Source organism: Mustela putorius, unplaced genomic scaffold (genome assembly GCF_011764305.1).
Source record: "Mustela putorius furo isolate JIRA1106 unplaced genomic scaffold, ASM1176430v1.1 tig00000698_pilon_pilon_pilon, whole genome shotgun sequence".
NCBI lineage: Eukaryota > Metazoa > Chordata > Mammalia > Carnivora > Mustelidae > Mustela > Mustela putorius.
This window is the reverse complement of record NW_025421449.1, coordinates 7,881,893-7,899,977: the sequence shown is the minus strand read 5'-3', so window position 1 is coordinate 7,899,977 and position 18,085 is coordinate 7,881,893. Positions and strand designations below refer to the sequence as shown.

At 43.9% G+C, this 18,085-nt stretch overlaps 1 protein-coding gene and 1 long non-coding RNA gene across 26 annotated transcripts in view; one reads left to right on the top strand and one right to left on the bottom strand.

Moving 5' to 3' along the window:
- Positions 1-18,085, top strand: part of KCNMA1 (potassium calcium-activated channel subfamily M alpha 1) — a 730,733-nt gene that overhangs the window by 416,351 nt on the left and 296,297 nt on the right. For all 25 annotated transcript variants that reach the window (XM_045083539.1, XM_045083521.1, XM_045083540.1 and 22 more), the window contains exons 4-5: positions 9,866-9,959; positions 10,800-10,911. In XM_045083539.1, the coding sequence (XP_044939474.1) occupies positions 9,866-9,959; positions 10,800-10,911 (206 nt within the window). The remainder of the gene's footprint in view (positions 1-9,865; positions 9,960-10,799; positions 10,912-18,085) is intronic.
- On the bottom strand, positions 1,135-4,538 carry LOC106007112. The gene is made up of 3 exons (XR_001181665.2): positions 3,843-4,538; positions 2,160-2,280; positions 1,135-1,436 (listed from the first exon to the last, which is right to left on the bottom strand). It is a non-coding gene; the product is annotated as an uncharacterized LOC106007112 (long non-coding RNA).

Here is an 18,085-nt window from a genome sequence, read left to right as displayed (position 1 = left end):
TGCAGGTAGATTTATAATAAGGAGGCATTGCCAAGGTCAGGCTGTTCAGGTGGGTCAGGATTTCATTAAAGCCAGGGAGGTGGACAGGGGTGGGAGCATAGGGCATAAGCTAAGTAGGAGACTGGTAGGATGATCAGCAAATACCCTGAAGAATCCAAGACAGACATCAGGAGGAGAAGGTTCAGACAGGAGGATTTTGAAGTCTGTGCCCAATAACAGCTCAAAGAGGTCCCACGGTGATCTGAAAGACTATTATAATGTGGGAATCCCAACCCACCTGCTCAACCGTAGGGGCCCCTACCATTCGCTATGCAATTATGAGATCTTCATAGTTTATTTAGGAAGACTTGAGTCGGAAGTGCCTTGAAACTGTGCCCCTAGGCTGCTTCCTCCTGTTTGTTCTCTCCTTAAGAAATGGTGACACTAGACGATTGCCCTCCCCTCCCCCTAGTGCTTAGGAGCTGACTAGTGGTTATTACTGGCAAGAGATGATTGTCTCTGGGCCTCTCGGCACATGTGTGGCAACATTTAATATCCAGTAGTGTTAGGATGGATCCTCTTGTCTTGCTTTTTCAGGTCTACATTTTTGTAGATATGAGAGTAGTTTGGCTCCAGAGGTCAGGGCTACTGCAGAACCCCCTCCCCACCAGCCCCCCTCCAACCACTGCCAGGCAATGTATCTGGGTTCCCTGCTCTTCATTCAGACCTGGAACAACTTCTCTCTTCTCCCCATTTCTAATCACTTCACCCAAGCAATCCTATTTTTGTGGATGGCCCCAGAGGGAGGCTGGGATTGGATAGAGGTCATATACTTGTGCTGGAAGGCTGTGGGTATGAGCCCGTGTGTGTGCATGTGTCCCCGCCCACATGTGCCACTCTACAACTGTACATCTCACTGACCCTGCCCTTGAAGAATTCTCAGTCTGTTTTGTAGTACTTATGTGTGTATGTGTGTGTGTATTTGAATTATCTACTTTATCCCATCCCTCTACTAAATAACCAAGAGTTTATTGAGGAAGAGATGGCTTGAGTCGAAGGAGGTAGAGAAATAAGAGTAAGAAGCAGTTGGTCATGGGTTCTCAGACAGTTCAGTGAGAACCAAAGCAGCACTCATTTGGCAAGACTCTGTTTCGTGTAGTAGCTTAACTCTGATTTATTACATAAAAGTTGCTGGCAAATATGAACACTAATTCCAGTCTGATAACAACTGTGATTGAAATAATTGTAGTCTGTAGACAAATTGGAGAAAATAAGCATTAGTGGGTAGGTTGTCTTGGACATCATTCCAAGAGTCCAACGGTGAAGAAATACATGATCTTATCGACGTAGAATTGGAAGAGATCTTTAGGAGACAGAGGACTGGTTGCTTCCCTGCCTCTCCTCCAGATTCACGGTAAGCCAACCAGGCAAATGAAACTCTCTCTTCCGCTAAAGACCTGGGGAAAAAAAAAATACACAACCTCTCGTGGCCACTCATTAAAGTGACTCATTGCTTTCTCTGTCAGGAAATCTTGGTTAATTATTTAATATTTATGAGACTATGTGGCTGCCTTCATGGAAATATAATTTCCCTGGTGTTCCTTCCTTAATATTACCCAAATGTAATGCTCTAATGTATAGAATGACACCAGATGTTAACTCCCTGCACAACCTATTGGGCATTTGAATTATATTACAGCACCCGATAAGGAAGCAATAAAGCAGGTACAAAGGGAAAATTAAGTGCAAAATAATTGATTCTATCAGTTTTTGTTCATTGGGATGATTGCCTTTTTTGGCATTTTTCTACAAACAGTCCTTATTTATCACTATTGTTATTACCTTAGTTTTAAAAATAACGATCACCTATTCAGCACTTAGTCTTTCCTCATTATCTGATTTCATTCTTGAAACAGCCTTTGAGGTTTGTATTCTTATCTCCAGTTTGCAGATGAAAAAATCAAGGTGTGGAATTCAGATTATTTGCCTACAGTAATACAGCTAATAACAATAGAGCTGGAATTTTAACTCTTCCATCGAATTACAAAACAACCTAACTTATCCGTGCTTGAGGTCAACTTCTCAACTCCATCAGAGAAACATGGGGTGTCTTGAGGGTCATCCATCTTGAAACAGACAAGTAACTAAGAGTTATGTTCTCCACCAGCAGAGGAACTCACCCTCAGCAGATGGGGTCAGGCTCCACGAAGCCACTACCCCTCAGGGGCCCTGGAAGCACTTCTGGGGATTAGTAATGTCCGTGGTGCTCACATTTTGCTTTCGATTTACTTTTTTGGGTGCCTAAATGGATAAAATGATAAGGAGTGAAGATGAGAAAAAGACCCTAGGCTCAGATAGCATCTTGAAACCTTAGGAGAAAATTTAGAGGAACTCTGTCAGAAAGCGACAGAGATTTCACCATCTGAGTTTCATGAAAACAGATTATCAGTGTTTCACTGAGAAATCCAGTGTGTAAGGAACTGACGTATTTTGTCCTCTTCATCGGTGATCTATGTAATTCTGTCTCCTTGACGAATGTTTAATTATTAGGACGATTATTCAGGTAGGTACCCTGAGCCATACAACTGCTCTGAAGTCTACCACTATCATTGTTCCAGGATTCTCCATAACAGTCCGAGCTCAAGAAGGCAGAGCACAGGGGATTCCAGAGCAGTAAGGGTTTATATACCACCTTTTCATTTGCCAGTTCATTTCACCATGACCCTAATGAGGCATATATTTGTGGGTATTGGCTCACATCTCGTCAACTGAGTGGAGGCGTAATTGGAAGTCTGATGTTGTCAGAACGATTAATAGACCTATTGACACAAACCCATAACTGAAGATTTCCCAACAAAGCCATTTAACCAACTGGCTTGGGATCAAGTAACAAAAAAACGTTTTCTGTTCATATTAGAACCATAGCAAGGTCTAAAACAAGGGTTTTAAGATTTAGAAAAGGCTCCTTTTGAGGTCATTGTCATTCATATTGATTAGTAACTGAACACAAACTCCCCCAGCAACAATAATAATATCGTAGAAGATATCTACTCAGATAATATGGGATAAAGTCAAAATGATGGTCAGCAGAAGAAGCTGGCTTCTGTTTGGTAAAAAAAGATAGAGCCTACACAAGTTATTGAATATATGCTCCACTCAGTGTGAACACTAAAAGCACTAATGTTGGAAAGATAAGCTCTTAAGTACATAACTCTGACAAGGTAGTTAAAATGGGGGCACTAATGAAAGCTAAAGCATAGAAAGCTTTCAACTTGGATCCATTCGAGACCTGGAGTGCTGTCTAGGTTAGAAGACAAATGTTCTGCATAAAGATTATTACTTTCTCAGTGGTTAATTACTATCTTATCATTTGCACTAAATCCATTATTACTATTAACTTAGAAGGTATTTGTCTGAGATCTAAAATTATGTGAGTAATAATAATACCAATAACTTGGAGTATATTGCAAAGAATTGCCTCCCTTTAAAAATATTTTGCTCTCATAGAATTCTGATCAGCTAGAGGCTTTTATTTCTATTTTGTAGGCACTTTGCTTATCCAGTATATCCAGACGTTATTAGAAAAACATCCAATCATTTAGATTTTTTCCCTCTCAGCTGCAGAGAAGTTCCATAGTCTCCACGACTATATGATGTTATCATTTTTCTTTACTTCAGTTGATTAGAATGGGATGCAAAACTTTACAGTCTATTCCATAATTAGAAGTGTTCAAAGTATCAAAACATTGTCCATTACTATATCCATTCTTGCTCTTTTAGAATAAGAGAGGATAAAGAGAAAATTAGAGCATTTTGAGGGTCATCCACATTTAAGCAGATGGATAACTAGGAAAGGAACTTACTTCAGCAGATGGGGTCTTGCTCCATGATGCCACTAGTTCCTCAGGGGTCCCGGAAGCACTCCTGGGGGTTAGTAATGTCCTGTATGACTGTCTTTACAGAGCAGGGTTCGACACAAGTTGGACAGGTCAGCTCCCTGTGAATTTTCCCAGACCACTCGGCAAACACGTTAAAATTTCCTGGGGGCAGTTTCACCTCCTCTATAAACCAGTGCACCCTCATTGTTTTTGAAAAAGCCCCATGCCAGTGTCTATAGATAGTAGTGCTGTATCTTATGTTTCTTTTACCTCTCCAAGGATGTTGCGGTTCTTCTGGAGAAGAAGTCTCCTTTCTGGTGCGGCAGAAAGTCTGTTGGGTCTCGGCCTGAACCGTTCCACTTAGCTACATGATTCTGTATGGGTTTCTGAGACTCTACTTCTCAGAAGTCCGCAAAACGGGGATTTCAACAAATGGTCTGCTTTATTTTGCCAGGTTATAAGGACCAAATGCAATAGTACATGCAAGCTCTATACAACTACCAGGTGGTATTATAGTGGATTAGAGGAGAATCAACGTTATAAGTTCAGAATTCCTCGCTCCTAATGATATAGGGATTCAGAGATGATGAAGGTCAGTGAGGGCATGAGTAATTTACTGAGCTCTCTCTGCCTTTCAGTTGGCTTTGAAGGTTGCCTGAGGTTTGAACCCAAAGAGGGGGGAGCATTTGAAGAGGCCACAGCAAAAGCATAGAATTTAGAATTTGGAATGTCTGGGTCACATTCATGAGATAAGGAAGGTACCAGCTCATAGTAGCAAAGGACTTGGCGAGGAGCAGATGATAGGAAATAAAATAGGACATGTAGTGAGGTTGAGTTTCAGAGGTTCATCACAGCCAGGGTTAGAGCTGATGTCTGAGGCAGGAGGGAGCCATGATGGCAGATGAATGACATCTTTAATTAAATTAATCTGATAACATTGCAGAGGTGAGATTAGGAGAAGAGTCTGAAATCATTAAACTTACTGTATTGACTCATGTCTGATGCTGTGGACCTGCACTCTGGTGGTCTGTAATCCTGGTGGGAATTGAGAAGGCTCCGTCCAATTTAAAAAGGGACTAGCCACAAGAGCGAGGAGAATTCAAATGTTGGAAATGATTTCATAAAGTGCTATCTTGTTCCTCAGTTAAATCCCTTCCCTCTCCTGTGGTTATTTATTAAATCATCTTAGATATGTGCTGCTGTTGATGTCCCTAAACTGCTTAACATTATGTGATCTTTTATAAATGATGGTCTTCGTAACCTCTCCCCATCTATACTTCATTTTTCCTTTTAATGTTAAACTAAAAAATGTGCTCCTCAGGCACTCTGTTAATTAGAATCTCGTTGGTGAAGCTCGCATAGTGGTGTGGTAATTACTTCTCTGTATCATCTTAATTCCACCCCCCCCTTGTTCCCACCTGAAAGTGAAAATACCTGTTCAACCTCTTGATCTTGGCAATTAGTTAAGTGGTATGCAGCTGGTGATCTGGGGGTGGGCTCAAATGTTTAATCATCTCTGTTCAGGTCTGAATGGGAATCTTCTCGAGTAGCAACACCTGTAATTAGTGTGTAGTTGCAAGAAAGTTCTTCTGAAGCAGTGGTTCTCAAAGTTTGGTCCCCAGACAAGCAGCAGTATCTGGGAAACTGTTAGAAATATAAATTCCCAGGGCTCCTCCCCAGCCCTACTAAACTCTGGAAGGGACCTGTCAGTGTTTTAATAAGGCTTCCAGGTACATGCTAAAGTTTGAGAACCACTGTCCTAGAGAAATATCCTCACTAGGTTAAGCAGCCAGACCCAGGGAGTCAGGAAAACAGACTTTCAGGTAACACCAGGGAGCCTTTTCTTCTCTGAGAAGAAAGGGCACTTACTACCCTTTTGGAGATGATGCAGGTATCCAGAGGATACCAACTGCTGGAAGTGAGATTTTTTTCCTCTTTAGTGCCTGCCCCTTGAAAGAAAACCTGGCTAGCCATTGCTTGCCCTGGACTTTGGAGAGACAAGGTCTTAAGTCAGTTTCAAGAAGGACTGTTGGCTCTTCCCACTCAAGGGTCTTCACTAGATATATTGTTAAATAGATGAAGAAAGAGATATGTTTGCCATTCTGGATGAGTCTCCTTTTCCTCTATAGACAACTAAATGATACAGATATGTTTACTGGATGGCCAAGAGGAAATAAGATGACTCTCCTACACGCAGCTCTTGATCGAGGTTCTTTTGAAAGTGTCATAGAGTCCTGGTGAAAACACTAACCATAAGGTTTTAGTATCACATTTGACCCATGGACTGTGGGAGTCGAAGAATGAGGAATCCACCAGTTACCAACTAACTTGTGTGTTCTCATTGGGAAGTCATTAGTTTAACCAGGAACAATTTAGGGAGGGTCCATTTACTACTATAAGGATCAGAACCAGTATCCCTATTTCAGTTTTTAAAACTCCACTTTTTTTTTTTTTTTCTATTGGCAACATATATCCACACACAGCCTATTCTGACGTGGGCATGCCTCGTAGCAGTGGCGATCCAAATTTAAGTGTGGACTTTGGAGTCACCATTTTTTGTGTTTAAAAAAAAGGGGGGGGATTTCTTTTCTATCTCTTGAAACTTCTGTGTATCCAGACAAGGAACTCTAGTGTACACAAGAAGGAAGAGGAGTTTGTATTTCATTTTCTATCCTACAATGAGCATTAATTATTAATATAATAACCTCTTTGGGGAGGAAAATAAGTTCTGGCTGATATGTCCAGCCCTTTTATTGTTGAATTATATATTTTCTTTTTATAAGATCGGTGAACTTCTCTGTGGGTTGTTTCCATTCAGGAAGTGAAATGATGGGGCTTTAGAATCTCTGCTCTGTGGTCTCTGATTGTGTGAGTTTGTGTGCAGGCACTCAGAGGCTTTATCTCAGAGGAGGTCCTGATAAACAGTTCTACTGGCACTTGAGAAAACTAGGCAGGACATTTCTCCTTGGACTCTCGTGGCAAGCGGGAAGGAGCTAAAAGGGATAGAAAACAGATCTCCCCCATCACTTGGGTCGCAGAGGCTCGGCCTCTTTTATCCCAGAGTTTTCTGCTTTTTGTCTCTTCCTTCTTAGCAGAGTGTACTGGTGTCCTTGGCAAGCTTCAGCCAGAGGACAGGCTGCTCATACCAGCAGCTTTCATTTTTCAGCTCAAAGTCTAGGACTCAAGGAATACTATGAAACAGTGATTAAATCAGTTCAAACTTTTTGAAAGAAGTACTAAGGAAAAGGTGTGTTATGTTTGCAGTACTGTTTTCTGTAAATCAGGGGTGCTGTTGTGGTATATTTTTTTCAACACAGTGTCCTTGAGCAGAAAGCCCTCTCTTACTGCCTTTGAGTATGGGCGGTATAAGAAGGAACAGTGGAAATGACAGGGAAGAAAAGGATCAATGGAAAGAAGTTGCTACAGCCTGATTCCTTATGCTCTTTTGAACATATGCTTCTGTTTATGCTGAACCAAAATATCCTCAATGGCATTCAGCTAACATCTTCCCCCCACTATCCCATTCCCCTCCACAGCCTAGCAAATGTTTTACCTATTAGATGCATTTTTTAAAATTATTTATTTATTTATCGGACAGACAGAGATCACAGCAGGCAGAGAGAGAGGAGGAAGCAGGCTCCCCGCTGAGCAGAGAGCCCGATGCGGGGCTCGATCCTAAGACCCTGGGATCATGACCTGAGCCGAAGGCAGTGGCTTTAACCCACTGAGCCACCCAGGCGCCCCATCTATTAGATGCATTTTAAGTTTGCTACCAAATTAACCACAAAGGCCATGGAATTATTGGAAGCTAGGAAATTCACAGGACCCCCAAATATATCACCAATAACTATTGTGTGGGCAATAGTAAGGTTATTGTTTGACCTTGGTCAAGTGAAAGTGGGTTTTCCAAAAATAGACTTGGGAATCAAGACTTTCTCTCAGTCCCTTTGACTATGACCGCCCATCTTGATGAATATGACTTTAAATGCACATTGAAGTCACTACTGGTACAAGTAAAAGCACGAGTGCAGCATTTACCAACAGAGCTTCCTGTCCTCACTCTTTGATCACTCTCTTACACACACACACACACACACCCACACACACCCACACCATCTATTCTTCAGTAACCCATCATACCAGCAGCTTATGTATCACAGAGATGCATTGTCTCTTCATCCCTTGGAATCTGTAGTGGATTTCTGGTCAACTTAGTTCATGTACTTCTTGTCACTGTGACTAGAGTAGCTAAGAATTCTGACACCTGTGGACCTTGTGGGTCTTGTTTTTGACATGAAACAAAACACTATCCTGGCTTGGGGATTGCAGAAGTGTCTCTTAGTAACTCTAGGTCTGGATTTTCCTTTTTTCATTTAAAGAAATACCCAAGTAGGGGAGGAGGCAAAGAGCAGAGGTTTAGCTTTTGGGCTCCTGACTGCTTCCAGCATAGGACGAAGCAAATTCCATGCTGTCTTCCCTCCCACTTGCCCACCTTAGCGAAAACCTAGGAGCTGCCATTTCCTTTATAAAAGAAATGTTTTCCAGCATTTGCTTTTTCTTCAGTCTGCTTAGTTGGTCAATGCAAATGTAGATGCCCCCCATCCCATGCTTGTCTGGAGGTTTTCCCGCCTATTTGTGATGTAGGAGATGACAAAGGGCATGTTTGACTTGTTCTAGAGATGAAGAATGGATAAATCCAGTGCATGTAATATGATTGGAGAGCCCCATAGACCGACCCACCGCCCCTCTCTGTGGGCCCTGCATTCCCATACTGCACAGATTCCTGCCTGTTGAACAACCAAGCATTGTCCTCGCAGAAGTACAACTATACTAACTGGTATTGCGTATAGCGATTTCCAAAGTGGTGGTACTCGGAAATCCTCCATCCTGCACTTCTCAGGCTAGCGCCCTCCTGGCCCAAAGGTCCACGTTGCTTTCCTTCCAGGAAAAGTATTTTGCTTCTCCCCATACTCCCTCCCCTTTCCCTCACTTCACCTTCTTTATGTTTCTGGCCCCGAGTGGTACCATTTGCTTACTGATAACAGTCTACTATGAATTTTCATCCACAGCTTTGAGATGCTTTATGAGGCTTTCCTGCTTCCCACCCAGCCCCAAACTTGGGACTTTTCCCACACTGATCCTCTGATCAGTTTGACACGGGAAAGCACACGGAAGCCATGTACCAGTTTGTATAGTAGTACCTTTTTGAACTGTCTACTCTTGAACAAAGCAGGGTGTGCTGGGGGTTCGCATTGGCTGCTTGACACACACAAAGCCCATTAACTTGCATGCCAAAAAAAAAAAAGAAAAAGAAAAAGAAAAAATTAACCCTTAGAGTACTGCTTCAACATTTTGGTTTAATGGTCTTGAACTTACCAGTTGGGCAATGCTTCTTTCTCCAGATCAGAGCGCTATACATCAAGTCCATACTTAGTTTAGCCCAGAACGTCAACCAGGATCCTCTCCGCCACAGCTTTCCTGAGATGCTCCTGGGTCCTTTATTATTCATCAGCCAATGGCTTTCAAGAGGTCTCAAACACAGCCGCTGTGTTTAACTGAAAATGGGTTCTACTTCCAATGTGCTAGAGGGTGTGAGGGACTGTTTGGAGCTTTGGTATGTGTCCTCTGAAAGAAAGAAGTCAGTCCTTTAAGGGTTAATGTGGAATTAAGGAGTATGATGGTCTCTCCTGCTTGTCCTTCCTCCAAGGTGTCTGCATGATCCTTGTAAGATTTTTAGCTCAACTGTTGAATGATAATAAACATAATTTATATATATATATAAATATATGATTACAAAAACAAACAAAAGAACAAAAGACTGAATGGTTGAATGGAAAGACCCCTTGGCCATGCTTGCTTGATTATCACAGAGGGTAGAAAGACCAAATGTTTTAGTCGATGGAGATTCATTTTGTCCTCTACCCCGAGCTCCAGTACTACACTGTATGTGTAAGATGTGACAAAAATTTTCATTTACCTCTTGCTTTTTTCTTCTTCCTGTCTAATAGCCCAATAGAATCCTGCCAGAATTTCTACAAAGATTTCACATTACAGATCGACATGGCTTTCAACGTGTTCTTCCTTCTCTACTTTGGTCTGCGGGTAAGTCTGATCCCACAACTCTGTCACCATGGGGCAGCTTGTCCTCAGGGGCCATGCGCCGCCGGCCTCCGCTCTTGCAGAGATGAAGCCCGGTGTTTCCAGGGGTGAAAAGAGACCCATGTTCTGATTTGCAGTGTCTGAGAGAGCTTTTTTCCTGAACTTCACATTTTCGGAAGTACATGTTAAAATCTTGTTCCAGGGAAGAGAAACAGGGATTGACGTAGCTAATATGTCTCTCCTGGCTGAATGTCTCTCATCTCTCAAAATATAAATGTATTGTTGTCTTAAATGGAAAAAAAGGAAACTTCTCTTAAAATTATGTTTATCGGGGCTCACTTAGCTGAATCCTGAGGGATTCAGCTGTGAGGCTTGAATCGAGGCAGGATATTGGTAGCATTCAGGGGCTTGGAGGATTTGTAGTAGAGCCTGTCTATGAAGTGAGCTGTACAGAATGTGTATTACGGAGATTGTGTGTACAAGTGTATGCACACGTCTGTGTGCATGGATAAGTACGTACACGCTTTACTGAGAGTTCTGTTTCCATTAGAGTCTAGTGAAGGTGAGACCATTCAGATTTTCCTATAATGCTGTTGAAAACCACAGGAAAACTGATTGCCTAATATTTCTCCAAGGTTAACAGAGTCTACAGTCACTCTTTAGAAAACACTGTATAACCGAATTCTCAGACAGAAATAGCCTGTGATTGGTATAGCTATGAGAAGGACAGACCATCTCCCTCCAGGCCCCGGTGAAAACCCAAAACATAGCCTTTGGCAAAAGCATATACTTAGAATGCCAGCGTCGTGCCTCTCTTATTTTTCTCCATTTCTCTCTCCCCAGTTTATTGCAGCCAATGATAAGCTGTGGTTCTGGCTGGAAGTGAACTCTGTGGTAGATTTCTTCACGGTCCCCCCAGTGTTTGTGTCTGTGTACTTAAACAGAAGTTGGCTTGGTAAGTCGACCTCTCTTCCCTTCTTCCCTCTGGTTTCTGAGCTGTGGTGGATCAGAGGCCGGGGCCATCCCCACAGAAGGAAAGTTTTGTGTATTCATGTGCACGGCTCTTGAAGTTATGGGAGTTGATGATGACATTTCTCCTTGGAACACTCACCCTGGAAGATGGGCCCAGTTAGGGCTTCAGGAAAGGCAATTTTGTCATAGTGGAAACCTCGTGGTCACACTGTCCCAGTCAGGACCTCTGCCTCCGTGGGTCAGTCGTTTTCATTCAACCTGCAGTTAGGACTGAACACAGAAGCCCATGGAGATGAGGCCACCTTTCCAGAAGCTGCTTCAGGTGCCTAGAAGGCCTGACTGCCAAACTTAGCTTCTCTCTGCTTCTTAGTTTTATGTAGAGTGGGTCCTGCCTGGTTTATTTATGGCTGTGAGTTCTTCTGTGGGGCAGGGTAGCGTCAAGCATCCTGAGCCACCCTCTCCTTGAAGGAGATGGAGCCCCCTTCCTGTGGTAAAGGATGAGTTTTGCTGGTGCTCTGTTCACATCTCCTTTGCTGCGTCTGCTCGTCAAGTCACTTCCTGTTGGTTCCTGGCAGGTCACTTCCTGCTTCAGGATCAGGACACTTGGATGGGAGAAGTAACTAGCTCAAACCATGGTCACGGCAGCTAGAGGCAGAGAGAGGCAGCTTCGAGCTTCTCTTGGTTGCCCTGAATAATTCTCTCATAGTGTTCCTGCTACTGCGTGTCTATAGGGGGAAAAGGGAGACTGAAATGAGATCCAGTGGACTCTTTCTGGGTTTCTTCCATCTTTGTCTTTAGAAATTTTTTGTCTGAATTTTTTTTTCAAAGTAATATATATTATTGTAGTCAGCATAAACATTTAAAGATGTATGAAGAAAATAGCAATCATGTCTTCCCCCCTGCACCCACCCCTGCCTTCTCCCTGGGATGCTCAGTTTTAACAGACTTCCATCTTTCCTTCCTGTCCCTGTGTCCCAGACATGGATGCACATAGACATGTTGGAGAGACGTGGTAGTCTTTGTCCAAATAAGCATGTCCATCCCGTTACACTGCAGTTTGGTTTTCTCACAAACTAATAAATGATGGGTGTCCCTTGAGCTCTCTAATAATTCATTTTATTAGAGTCACACAACATTCTACAAATTGGTGTATCACGGTTCATGACGCCATATCCCTAAGGATGGAGCACCAGATTTTTTTTTCCTTTTTGTGCTGTAAACGGTAGTTTCATAAACATCCTCATGCACATATCTGTGATAGTTCTGTTTCTCTAGATGGTTCCCAGTTCCTGGAAGAGGAATTACTGGATCAAAGAATGCATACATTTTAGTTTGTACAGATATTGATGGCTCATTTTTCAAAAATGTTGTGCCAAGATCTGCTTCCACTAGCAATATGTTTTTGATGTCCTTGCTAGCTCTGTGAATTTATTACATGCCTAGTGTCAAGTATTTAAAAAAAGAAGCACCCTTTCTGTATGATGTATGCAGTAATCATGTATGCACATATCGGTGTGTATCTGTGTGGGTATCCCATAAGGATTCTATTTTCTACTAGTTTTCTCATTAGAATTCTATTCACTCGCTCAGTGGAAAAGTTTGCTTCCTTGATCTGAGGCGTGCTTGCTTAGGCTGGGTTTTCCAGCCGTCATGATGGGACCGTCAGAGCCACTCACAAATCAGAGAAGTGTCCTGACAGTGAGATGAATGTGTCCTGGTGCTGAGGGCCCCAGCTACCGCAGCTTGGCTCTTAACTGGCTTTGTGACCTGGGGAGCTCACTTTCCTTCATTCAGCCTGTTGTTTTTCGGCTGTAAAATAGCGGGTTTGGTTAGTCGATTTGATTTCTCAGGTACTTTCAGCTCAGAATGCCTCTTAAGACTCTTGCATAGGAAGTTTGGGATCTAGGTTGTGGGGAAGGACTGGGAAGTGAGTGAAATCAAATCATCCACATTTCTGAGTCAAAATTATGTATGGGCTGCTAAACAGGGCTCGTCCTAGACCCTCCTGTTGCAGAGAGTAGACACATAAGCATGTGCACCCACGTGCGTGCCCATACCCTCAACAACGACAGACAGACAAGAAAAAGGACAGGGGAAGAGGGAAGAAGAGAGTAAGAGAGAGAGAGGGAGGGAAGAAAGGAGGAAGGAAGGAAGGAAGGAAGGGAATCTGCCTTTTTTTCCTGCCTGTGTTCTGAGTACTGTGTGCCTTGCAACAACCAGTTTTCTCTTCTGGACCCTCAGTTTTCCCTTCTGAAAAATGGGAAGTTTGGACTTAAAGTACCTTCCAGTCCTCACACTACGCAAATCGGAATTTTACATCAGGGTCCATTCTCTCTTGGTCCCTTGTGGTCCTAAATATTGAAGAAGCCCCTTTAGGTCTGGGTGGAGCCAGCCAGCCACCCTCGCCCCGGATAAGGGTGTGGAGCTGAGTCTCCTTGGGAGATTAAAAAGGTCTTTGTGTGAAGAGAACTTGGATGTTAAAAATTCACGACTTTTTGTGAATATGATTTAATCCCGATTTTTGGAGTTGCGTTCTTGTCTAGTGAAAATCCGCCAGAGTGAATAGGAAAAGGAGAAGAAAAAGGAAAAGAAGGAGAAATGAGATACATTCTTGTATCTGCCGTGGTTGCTCTTCAAAAAAATATGCTCCGAAATGTGCTTCAATTTGTTGATTAACTGAACAGTATTTATTAAGCACTTACTATGCGACAGGCACTTTTCCAGATGATTAAGAAACAACAGTGAATAATGGGGCGCCTGGGTGGCTCAGTTGGTTGAGATCCAACTCTTGGGATTAGTTCAGGTCACGATCTCAGGATCGTAGGATCAAGCCCGGCGTTGGGCTCCACATTGGGGGTAGAGCCTGCTTAAGAGTCTCTCTTCCCCTGGCCCCCACTAAAAAAAAGAAACAGCAGTGAGTACAATAGGCAGCATCCTACCCTGTGACATTGCAGTGAGGGAAAAACAGGGAAAAAAATGAACCTAATAAATAAGCAAATTATATAGTCCATTAGGAAGCATGAGTGTGTTGAAACTGACAACAGACCAGCATACTTCTGGACTATGAAATAATAATAATAATAACAACAACAACAACAACAGGAAATAGCCTTTCTCCTCTTATAGGAGAAGGCACCTTCAATAAAATACTTGTGGTTCTTTAGTAACTGAATCCCTTGGGTGAGATCCACAACTGGACAGCCTGTCACGAAATAGAACTCAGTATAAAAATCTATCCAGGAGACTCCCGTGTCTGATTTAATACACAGGTTATTACATCATGAAACAATTATTGTGCTGATGAGCTGCCAGAGATAAAATGAACATTCCCACGAGGTATGGCGTATAAAGCAAAAGGAATAATCCTATTAAGTGGGGGCATTTCAGGAAGTGCTTCCCTCCTTCTGGAAGATGAAAAGGTGCTGCCTTTACCGGCAGAGGTTTGGGGTAAGATGAAGAAGCCGCCGTCTGTTCTCTTCTCCCCACACACCTGCTGAGCCCTGCATGGCTGGAACATGTGGGTACAAAACCGGATGAGTGCCGTGACCCCCACCCTTATATTCCCCAGGGCATATCGCCCACCACACTTGATTTCTTATCATCATATAGGGTTGCATATTATATAGCATCGTATTCATGTACTTTATTGCATGTGTTATCTTAGTGCATCTGGCGGCGTAGTACCAATAACGGCTAATTCCAGTTCTCCTATGTGCTGGGCGCTCTGATAGGCCCCTCACACACATGGACTCCCCTAATTCTCAGAGCAAATCTGTAAGCTGGGGATTCTTTACCTCCATTGTGCCAGTAAGGAAGCAGGATCAGAGGCGTCCGTTCCTGTCCTAGGTCACATAGCCTAGGAGTAGTGGGAGGTGGTGGTTTGCCCGAGATTTGGTCCGAATTTATGTCCATATTCATGCTACCCTTAAAAGATTGGGGGTTTTGAGGAGCACCCGGGTTGGGGTGACTGAGCAGGTTTTGCTCACTTCTGCTGGCACCTCTCCATCTCTCCTTACTCAGAGAGCTTCACTTCAGGCAGGCAGGGAGGGGAAGAGATTTTAAGAACACACATCCTCATGCCTCCTCCTCTCCTTCCCACTCCTCCTTGCCCACCTACACTTTCTTTATTTTATTTTATTTTTAAGATTTTATTTATTTATTTGACACAGAGAGAGATCACAAGTAGGCAGAGGGGCAGAGAGCGAGGGAGAAGCAGGCTCCCTGCTGAGCAGAGATCTTGATGTGGGGCTTGATCTCAGGATCCTGAGATCATGACCTGAGCCGAAGGCAGAGGCTTAACCCACTGAGCCACCCAGGCACCCCGCCCACCTCCAGTTTCTAGAGTTGCCACTAGGACCCAGGGAACACAGAGAGCTTGTGCATGTCTCCTGAATCCCAGGGTACCTAACCACCTTGGGGATCAGATCTGCTCTGAGAGAGAGGGAGAGACTCGGGGCTTCCATACATGCGGTCAGTAGAGCAGAATGGGTCAAGCCAAGCTCGGGGTTACAGTCTCGATTCACATCTGGGATTGGCCTGTGGTTCGCTCTGAGCCAGGTCGTTTTGCTGGTCTTAAACTCCATTTTCCTCCCGTCCAGTGAAGGGGGGATAATAAGAGTAATTCCCCATAGGGCTGCTGAGGGGATCCAGGGAGGCAGAGTCAGTGAAGGATCCCTGCCCGTAGGACGCGCTTCAGGACCATCCCGGGCTTGTCTTTCTAACCTACCTATCATATTTTAAAGTACCGAGGAAGAAAACAAACCAGAACGGAACCAAAAATAAGGCAGTGGGATGTGAGGACATCCACGTTGGCAGGCGGCAAGTCGGTGCTTATTTTAATTCCTGTTCCCACACGCCAGCTTATTCATTTTTGTTTCTCTCACAGAATCCTTACCCTACCTAACTAAAATAAATGTACCTTGAAATGAGAGATGTATTTTATTTTGAGACTAGAATAACATGCTCTGGGGAGAACTCCTCTGTCTGTCTCCTTCTTTGGGGAACTGTATCCCCAAGGTGGGTCAACGGCCTGTGCCTCCTGTGTATTTATTTACGTGGTTTTGCTGAGGGTCATTTTGTGTGGCCAAAAGAAGAGAGTAGAGAAAAAAATAATCACGCGCTTACTGGCCACTCCTCACCAGCTTTAACTGAGCACCTACTGTGTGCTCAGCACTGAGATGAAGGGAGCCTGTCTGGCCACCCCCTTTCCTGGTCTTGCTATGATTTCCACCATCAACTCTCTTCTCTGACTCATGAAATCAGGGGATGGTAAGGAGCCACAGACCTTGAACCCAGGGGGGAAAAGCTATAAACTATAAACCTACCTGCTCTTCTAGCCCATGTTAGACATCAGTGCCTTCGGCAAACGGTACTACAAAGTAGAAAACGCTCCTAAAAAATAGAAATATGAGTTAGTGCCCAGCCACAGGGCAATTAAAATGAATGAAGATATCTGTTTATAAATATATGCCAGGCACAGTTCCTTTGTGTGTCAAAAGATGATAAAAACAGGTCTGAAAAAAAAAAAAGAAGTAGAAGGAAAAGTACAGGTCCTTTAAAACAATAATAACAACAAGAAAGGGACAAACATAGTTCCTGTTTGAGACTGAGGTTTTGAATCTAGTTTTGGAACCAAAATAAACACGCATGGAGCAACAGCAGGTAACACTGCCCGCTGTATAATTAAGTCCCAAATTGCCAGGTACAGGCTGTCAGGGCCTTGGGAGTTCACAGGAGAAAGAGCTTATGTGGGTGGAGGAACGTGAGGAGGCTCCGTCAAGATGCTGGCGCAGCCTGTGGTGGGCACGGCGGTGGGAGCCGGGGGCCAGAGCTGGGGGCCGTGCGCACTCCTCGGGGGAGAGGAGCCCAGCCTACCCTGTGTGAAGGATGGCAGGTGCCCACCAATGATAACGCTGGCCTAAATGAGAAAGCGCTCTTCCTTGTGTCCGGCATCATCCCTACAATCAATCCTACAGAATGGATCTATTCATTTCCTCTCGCTGCGGTGACACGAGTGTCCCCAAATGCAGTGCCTTAACACGACGCAAGTTTATTTCTTCCGCTTGAGTAGGTTAGAGATCGGCATAGGTCTCTCTGGGCACAGGGGTAAGTGTGTTAGGGGCTGTGCGCCTTTCTGAAAGCTCGGAGGAAGAGTCCATTTCCTTGCCTTTCTCAGCATCCAAGGCCACCCACATTCCTCGGTATTGTTTCTCCCTGATCGTGCTGTCCGTCATTACCTTCCTCGGACTCTTCCTCCTGTCTCCCCCTTCTACTTCCAAGGACCTTTATGATTATGTTGGGGTCCCACCTGGATAATCTAAGACCATCTCCCCATATGAAGGTCAGCAGAGGAGCAACCTTAATGTGCTGCTTGATTGCCTTTTGCCATGTAGATTATCATATTCCCAGGTTCTGAGGATTATCATGAAAGTTTTGGGGGGAGGCGTTTTTCTGCCAAAGGGGAATTATTATTAATAATCCCATTTTGCCAGCGTGGAAACTGAGACCCAAAGGAGTTAAGTAACTTGCCCCAAATCATAGAGCCTGTGGTTCTTCTCAGTCTTCTGGAGTCCAAACCCTCTGGCAGGCCTTCTGAGCCCTCCGCACCCTTGCCTCATACTTTTCTGACGTGTTATGAAAAGAGACACTTGGGGAAGTCTCGCTAGAGCCTGGGAACTTCCCTACTCCTCACTTCCATGTAATGGTTTTGTTTTTCTTCTTTTCCTGGGACCGGGAGAATTACTAGGCAGTCATTCCTGCTCTCCACCCTTCACCCATTTTTTCTGGGCGCTACTTCCTTTCCTTAGAATTCATGCTTTCTTGCTTTTTTTTTAACTTTAAAGAGTGGAGAGAAACCAGAATTTCAGAATGCGCACTGAGGTAATGAGTTGTGATGTGTGTCACTGTTTTCCCAGGAAGGCAGCGTGTGGAGCCACAACAAGGCTTTCCTTTGCAAGTACTTGGTCGTTGTCTCAGGGCTCAGCTGGGATCTCAGGAGGCTTTCTGTTGCCCTCTACTTGCAGGGTGGCTGGCCGCAGGGCCACTCCCTCGCTTGAAGAATCCCACAGCAGCTGAAGGAGGTGAATAGCCAGGCTTCTGTGGACTAACCTCTGCATTTGATAAGAATACTCAATGGTGAAAGTCTTCACCTGGTTTCT